The 8,515-nt window shown below is 35.4% G+C and overlaps 1 protein-coding gene across 1 annotated transcript in view; it reads right to left on the reverse strand.

Moving 5' to 3' along the window:
• Positions 1-8,515, reverse strand: part of LOC110023794 (THO complex subunit 1) — a 54,286-nt gene that overhangs the window by 12,617 nt on the left and 33,154 nt on the right. Inside the window, exons 10-13 of the mRNA XM_020723385.1 lie at positions 7,838-7,909; positions 7,613-7,738; positions 7,468-7,533; positions 4,494-4,535 (exon numbers count right to left, since the gene is read on the reverse strand). Of these exons, the coding sequence (XP_020579044.1) occupies positions 4,494-4,535; positions 7,468-7,533; positions 7,613-7,738; positions 7,838-7,909 (306 nt within the window). The remainder of the gene's footprint in view (positions 1-4,493; positions 4,536-7,467; positions 7,534-7,612; positions 7,739-7,837; positions 7,910-8,515) is intronic.

An 8,515-nucleotide genomic window follows, 5' to 3' on the forward strand; every position in this document is an offset into this window, starting at 1 on the left:
TTTTTCTTATTCCAGGATTTATGTAAGGGTTATTTATAACCTCTTTCATATCAATAAAGAAATTCCGCATTATTCTAAATTTCAACACATAATATAGTAAACCATGATTATTTTATCAAATAATGAGTAGAAGAAAATCCAACAAATTCGCATCATCATGTTAAAAGGATTGGTGATTCTCGATAATAGAAGGGGTAATAGAGTGAACAAGAAAATAAGCATAAAAATCGATGGCTCGTAGGCAACAGACATCAGTCAATAGTCGGTTTGGAGTGAGAATCAAATAAGGGATGAGCAATTGGCTTGGATGTTATCTTGATATGGGAGATAAAATGACCAAGAAAGTGAGCATTGAACATAATTGGCTGACAATGTTCAAATATTGATCATTTGATATGTAAAACGAAAATCGATGAAGAATTCTAGAAATCATGAGAGAATGAATGGTATTGATGGTTGCATTGGTCATTCTTAAAATAAAAAAGATCAAGTGATTGACAAGATGAGCATCAAATGTCAGTAGTTAATGGACAACCAGCAGCCAACACCTTGTTGTGGTAAGAGCAAACATAAACATAGTCAGCATCGATCAATGGCCATCGTTGGCGCCGATCAATGGCCATCATTGGATGCTCAAAAGTCAAGTGCATAAAGATCATCGATGCGGTTGTCCTCCTAGCAAGAGGAAAGGGCAATCAACAAAAAAAAAAATAGTGAATTCTACTTTTGACTTAAATAATAGAAAAAAAATAACAAAAAAAAAATCATGCATTTGTCTCAACTCCTCATAACACGTGTACCAACGCTTCTCTCCCACATCACCATACCCACACAAAACCAATGCTCAAGCACATTTGCCTCGCGTGCCTGCTCACTTTAGTTCTCTAAGTCATCTTCTCTGCATCCACCTACCTAAACCCTTAACAAAAAAGAAGGCACAAGAGTAACTCCCGTGAGAAGGAATCAATGGTACGAGCGATTTGTGAAGGAGGGAAAAAACAAAAAGAGCTCATAGGCGAAGCCTTTGGTAGGACTAGTTGCATGCGAAGCAAGGAGAAATCGACGGGAACCCGCGTGAGAAGGCATCAATGATAATAACATTGTGTCAAGGAGAGGAAGTCATTGATGGGACCAGATGTTTGTGAATCAAAAAGAAGATGGAGTTTGCATTAAATGACATCAATAGGATTAATGACTGTGAACGAGAATAGGAGTTCAAACAATCGTGAGTTTTTAAGTTAAATCCAGTTTGAAGGGACAGCTACAAGATTTTGTTTCTCCCTCTTTTCTCTCTCTAAACAGAGAAAACAATGAAAATGATGAAAAAATAAAAAATAAAAAATGAGTTATGTTTGTGTCGTCTTGTTGACACACCCAGGTGCGAGAACACTATGAAAGAAAGCCAATTGCCCTGCGTCTAAAGTACCCATGCTCACCATCTGAGCACGATGGAAAAATTGCATGCTTGATCATCTTTTTTTACATATGACCCGCACGTCTTACTAAGCATGGTGTGGAGAAAAGTCAAATGTTTTTTTTTCTTTTTCGCAATAGGAGCTGAAAGCTCGAACCTTCAAATTAAATACCAGTACACACCTTTCGTGACATGAAGGAAAATGTAAAAATTAAATATAGGTTTCCAACATTACAAAAACTCAATCAAGCATTTTACTATAAACTCATGTAATCATGTTAAAAGGATTGCGGCAGATCGCCACTAAGGGCCCGTTTGGGGCAGCTTATTTGATGCAGTGGCATTTCGAAAATGCACCAGACGTAGTCAATTAGAAGTCAGTTTTTACTGCAGGTTGTCTAATATCCTACAAACTCGCCTGCAACATTACCCGTAAGAGTCTTTCGCCTACCTACAGACACTGCAGAAGCTGCAGTCAAAGAAGACAGCAATATGGGATGAAGATTTCAAGTTCTACTTCACAGAATCTTCCTCGCCCACTGTTTGATATTTTCAAATCCAAATTAAAAATGGTTTTCAACTATGTTTCAACTTAAGGGGGAATATTAGAAGTTATATTAGGAAATGATTTATTCCTGATAGAAGTTATGAGGATTAGATTTATTTCCTAATATAACTCTATTTCCTTTTCTATTTTAGATTTATTTTCTTGGATTGGATTTATATCATTTCTTATTTTAGTTTTTACTATTTCATGTTGTTTCCTTTATCTTCAAATAATTATTATAAATTGATTAATTAGACATATAGGTGTTATATCTTTCCTTTCATGTTAATTCTTTTTCTTGTTTTTTCTTATTCCAGGATTTATGTAAGGGTTATTTATAACCTCTTTCATATCAATAAAGAAATTCCGCATTATTCTAAATTTCAACACATAATATAGTAAACCATGATTATTTTATCAAATAATGAGTAGAAGAAAATCCAACAAATTCGCATCATCATGTTAAAAGGATTGGTGATTCTCGATAATAGAAGGGGTAATAGAGTGAACAAGAAAATAAGCATAAAAATCGATGGCTCGTAGGCAACAGACATCAGTCAATAGTCGGTTTGGAGTGAGAATCAAATAAGGGATGAGCAATTGGCTTGGATGTTATCTTGATATGGGAGATAAAATGACCAAGAAAGTGAGCATTGAACATAATTGGCTGACAATGTTCAAATATTGATCATTTGATATGTAAAACGAAAATCGATGAAGAATTCTAGAAATCATGAGAGAATGAATGGTATTGATGGTTGCATTGGTCATTCTTAAAATAAAAAAGATCAAGTGATTGACAAGATGAGCATCAAATGTCAGTAGTTAATGGACAACCAGCAGCCAACACCTTGTTGTGGTAAGAGCAAACATAAACATAGTCAGCATCGATCAATGGCCATCGTTGGCGCCGATCAATGGCCATCATTGGCGCCCATCAATGGCCATCATTGGATGCTCAAAAGTCAAGTGCATAAAGATCATCGATGCGGTTGTCCTCCTAGCAAGAGGAAAGGGCAATCAACAAAAAAAAAAATAGTGAATTCTACTTTTGACTTAAATAATAGAAAAAAAATAACAAAAAAAAAATCATGCATTTGTCTCAACTCCTCATAACACGTGTACCAACGCTTCTCTCCCACATCACCATACCCACACAAAACCAATGCTCAAGCACATTTGCCTCGCGTGCCTGCTCACTTTAGTTCTCTAAGTCATCTTCTCTGCATCCACCTACCTAAACCCTTAACAAAAAAGAAGGCACAAGAGTAACTCCCGTGAGAAGGAATCAATGGTACGAGCAATTTGTGAAGGAGGGAAAAAACAAAAAGAGCTCATAGGCGAAGCCTTTGGTAGGACTAGTTGCATGCGAAGCAAGGAGAAATCGACGGGAACCCGCGTGAGAAGGCATCAATGATAATAACATTGTGTCAAGGAGAGGAAGTCATTGATGGGACCAGATGTTTGTGAATCAAAAAGAAGATGAAGTTTGCATTAAATGACATCAATAGGAATAACGACTGTGAACGAGAATAGGAGTTCAAACAATCGTGAGTTTTTAAGTTAAATCCAGTTTGAAGGGACAACTACAAGATTTTGTTTCTCCCTCTTTTCTCTCTCTAAACAGAGAAAACAATGAAAATGACGAAAAAATAAAAAATAAAAAATGAGTTATGTTTGTGTCTTGTCTTGTTGACACACCCAGGTGCGAGAACACTATGAAAGAAAGCCAATTGCCCTGACGTCTAAAGTACCCATGCTCACCATCTGAGCACGATGGAAAAATTGCATGCTTGATCATCTTTTTTTACATATGACCCGCACGTCTTACTAAGCATGGTGTGGAGAAAAGTCAAATGTTTTTTTTTCTTTTTCGCAATAGGAGCTGAAAGCTCGAACCTTCAAATTAAATACCAGTACACACCTTTCGTGACATGAAGGAAAATGTAAAAATTAAATATAGGTTTCCAACATTACAAAAACTCAATCAAGCATTTTACTATAAACTCATGTATAAGGCTTTGTTGTTGTTGTTGTTGTTGTTGTACCTATCTAAGTGTGAAAGCAGTTTTCTGGCTGTGGTCTGGTTTTTCAAAAAAAATAAAAATTTGTAATAGTCACCGCACCTAGCGTATCAGCAGATTATTCAATAAGCTGCAGCTACCCCAAACAGACCCTAACTCAAAAATTCATATAGATTCCAAAAGGCTTCCACCGACCATTACCCAATAGACCTAATTTTTTGGCTTTCATGGACTTTGGTCTCACTCAAAAAAGCTATTGAGAACTCTATCCTTCAGCAGGCTCCAGAAACACATGGAAACTTATAGGCAACCCTAGGTCCTGGCTCGGTCAACTAATTAAAAGCTCTATCGACGTGCATTAACAAATAATATTGCAAACATAAAATTCTTTGATCAAATATAAGAAGCAAACTGTAATGTTATGTTATGCTTGTTTGATTAAAAAAATGAAAATAGAAGCTGAACTACAATAAAAAAATATTAAATGTTCAGAGAGTTCAGTTATCACCATGCTATCACTGGGGCAATCTTTCTCACTCTTTGCCGGGGCCTGCACAAAATAAAAAAAGTAAGAACCCAAAAAAAAGATGAAAAGAACCAAAAAAAATGGTGAACCACCTCATGCTACTCATTTCGATAATGTGAAACAGAGGTTAGACAGATATAAATAGTGAATTCCCTATATTTTTAGCTGGCATACCGACATGAGGTTGGTATTTGGATACCCAAATCAAAAAATAGCTTTGAATGAGAAGAATCCATAGAGAGAAAAAAAAATGCATACAGCGTTTAAAATCTAACATTTTCTCTAAATCTAATTGATATAGACTGAACTAAAATTCGTGGACATAATTCATTATTTGAAATTTTGCTAATTCATTATTTATATCAAGAAAACCTGGATTGCTAAAAACTTAAATCAAACTAGGTCAAAGATTTCCTGTCGTCAAACTCTTGGAAAAAAAGGTTCAAATATGATAGAAAGAGTATTAATGCTAAAGGAATGAGTAGGAAAAAAATGAAAAGTTCAGGCTCATGTTTTGTTTGGTGTTGTGGCCTTCCTGTGCTATGTTGTTTGGCTCCAAAAAAGGTTATCACACTATTGCCATCAAAATGGACTAACTGTGCCTTGAGTGCTATGCTCGTGATCATGAAAGGCTATGAACAGCGGGTGCTATACATATAATATATTACTTTCCACCACCACATTTCCCGCACAAGTTAAACTTTCTATATTCCAGAATTTTGCACAGTAAAACAACAAACCTTAATAACCAGTTAGCAGCAATTAACACATAGGATGAACAGAGTTTTGACCATAATCAGAATCATCATCATGATTAGCCATATTACAAATATTGAGTCAGCTCTAAACTACGTTGTGTATACATTCCAATTAAATCTTTAGTATAATTTATATGAATCTTTTTTCAAAAGTTTATAAATATAGCATTTGGTCTAATCATTTTTTGTTCCTAATTCTTTCAAATTAATTTTATCTGCTAGTATTATTATTTTATCTTCTACCCTCCATTTCACATGCCTAAATCACCTAATAATGAGTTCCCCTACATTCATTTTCTTAACTTCAATAAGTGCCGCACGCAATCCCTTAGGCCGCTAGGGATCAGAGGATGCAAGGAACAATTAATGGTTAATTTTTAGCATTGTAAAAGAAGGAAAACAGAAGGTTTATCCGAAGTAAATGCCGCAAAGTCCAACCACTAGCAGAGCCATTTTTCACTTTATAAAATTCGAATGGTGCTCATACATCTTCCTGCTCATGTTTCTGCTACTCTCAAACTGCTCCATTACTGCTTCTTCCAAACACTCACCGATTGAGCTTGTTTTTGTTCATTTTAGTAAGATTCATAACATCACCAGGATATCAAAATCAGTTTGAACCTGCTCTTGACAAATTTAAATGGCACCAGAAACTTTGTCTACACCATAGAGAATGCGTGTTTTGGTTGACAAAAGAGGTATGGGGAATGACACTGTCCTCGGATTGTGCAGCGCCCGCGATTTGACCCATATTAATACTTAAGATTTTCAGTATTCTTAAGAAATGGGGCATTCTAATTCCTACTTTTGGGAGTGAAGAGGAGAGTTTTGCGGGTCTCAACACATTGTCTAAAAATCAGGGGTTAAGGGGAGACTACACTGTTGTGCTGTCTAACAAGTGTGGAGGGCTAGAAACGTCAAAAAGTATGGCCTTCATTTTGAACTCCAACGGTTATTGCTGCAACCATCCTTCATGCACTTGCCATCATCCTCTCTATCGAAAGGATCATTGCACCGTGCATGTTTGGGCTCAAAGGCATCGTTATTGAGGGGGACAACAAGAATGACATCAACTTCCTTTGCCAGACCATGCTGCCAGCTACATGGGCAGGCTGACCCAATATCAAACCTATTTTAGCCTCTCTCCTCATTTTCACTAGAAAATATTACGTGCGGTGGATTGCACGTCCGGACGATGGTCGGGATGCGTCCATGCCGCCGTTTATCGCGTGGCGGCCCATCCAGACCGTCGTCCGGACATCGATTGCCGTACTTAATATTTTCCCCATTTTTACATTTGCTTTTTTGCTTTATATCTATGGATTACAACAACGCAGCCTATTTTTTTGCTAGGAGGTCTTTCTCTAACTCCTTTACTTGGAATCCTGCCAATTGTAATCTTGCTCTTTTAGATTTACAATGTCTAGGTGCTTCCCTTTGTAACCGTTTAGCTTTTTAATGCAAAATGCACATTTTTAACAATCTAACTTAGCTCAATTTGTTACAAGATTATAACATTTATGATACCTTTTCAACTGGAGAACAAGGTTAGAAAAGCATTGCTCGTCTAGATTTAAAAATTATCAACTATATCTTTATCACTAATTCTCAAATCTTTTTTTTTTTTTTACAAATCATTCTCATTTACAAACACTCAAGTGGCACATTCATGCATAGATTAATGAGAGACAACAAAAACAATACATGATCAACCTGTCAAAACATACATTACTACTCAAAAGAAGGCTATCACAAATTTCGTGGAAGACTGCAACGTGCAAGATATTAAGTTAAAAAATAGGGGAACTTTAATTAAGGTTTTATGGTTGAACATAAATTATTTTTTAGCCAATAGGCTAAAAAAATAAAATAATCAAGTCGAAACATTGAATCAGATTACCATTTTTTTGTATATTTTTAACTCCAACAATTTGCGCCACATTTAGAGTTTGAATAAATTAATTTTTTTAACAATCACATTAAAAAGAAAAGTAACCAAATCAATTATTTTATTAATCACATTCAAATTAGTAACAAGTAGATTCATAGTTTGGAAATAAAAAATAGTTATTAATTAATAAAAAAGAAACTGTGGCTAATCATAAGACATTAGAGAAATTCATCCTATAAAATAAGATAAAGTCAAAATTCAAAGCTGCTTCAAAAAAAAAAGAGAAAATTATCTAATGCAAGCGCACCTTAAGATAATCAAACAATATAAGGCATTGCACAAGAATATGGCGCCGAAAACTAGGATCTTTCAGCTGCAGATAAAAAAATGGTAACTTGTAAGATTCTTTGAAGTAAGATTACAATTATTTTGCTGTATGAAACTAAATTTACCTCTAACCCCATTAGTTTGCTGCTTGTCAAATACTTTATGTTAAAAGAAGCTTCCTCGTGCTCAAGATTATTCACATTTCCACCATCATCACTCAATGGCTGAGCTTCAAATGCATCCAACACAACCTAATAATTCTCAAATCATAGGGAAAAAATCAATATCAGGTTACACAGCATGCTACAAGTGCATAAAATTGTATATAGGGAAAGAATAATATAGATTACCATTAAGTTTGACGAGAACTTTTGCCACTTGGCAGGGGGGAGCGTTGTGGCAGCTGGGTTTCTGAAGTGATCCTAACAAAAGTAAATAGTGTAAACCACATAATTAAACAGTATTAATCTATAGGCAGAATTAAAGGCTCTAGTTTATTATCTGTGGGTTTAACGTCAATGGTTAGTAAAGTTACTTCATTCCTCTTTCAGTACTTAGGCATTTTGGGTTTCACACCGTCCTGATTAAATACAATCATGCAATGGTTGCTAGCGGCTGGCTATCTATTCTATAAAATGGAGTAAAAATATGTTCAAGTCATCATGAGGATATAGATATGGAAACCCATTAGAACTATCCCTCTTCATTATTGCGGAAGAGTTTGTCAGAAATTATATTAGGAAATAATTTATTTTTGTTAGAAGTACTTGTCGGCAGCTAAAAAGTTTGGGGAGGTTGCCCGTAAGAAGCTGTCGGTCGCTGGAACTGAAGTCCCGTCGCCCGCTTCGGAAGGACGTTTAATTTACATATATATATGTATAATTTTTAGAAAAAATATGAAATCAAACTGACCTCATATTTCTCACAGTTTAAATGAAAGAGCGCTCTACCTCAAATCCTGTATTTATCCCGAGGGATAAACACAAGACTTGAGGATGAGGTTCGATCAAATAAACTAAGAAATATAT

This window comes from Phalaenopsis equestris, unplaced genomic scaffold, assembly GCF_001263595.1.
Source record: "Phalaenopsis equestris unplaced genomic scaffold, ASM126359v1 Scaffold000002, whole genome shotgun sequence".
In the NCBI taxonomy this organism is placed as follows: Eukaryota; Viridiplantae; Streptophyta; class Magnoliopsida; order Asparagales; family Orchidaceae; genus Phalaenopsis; species Phalaenopsis equestris.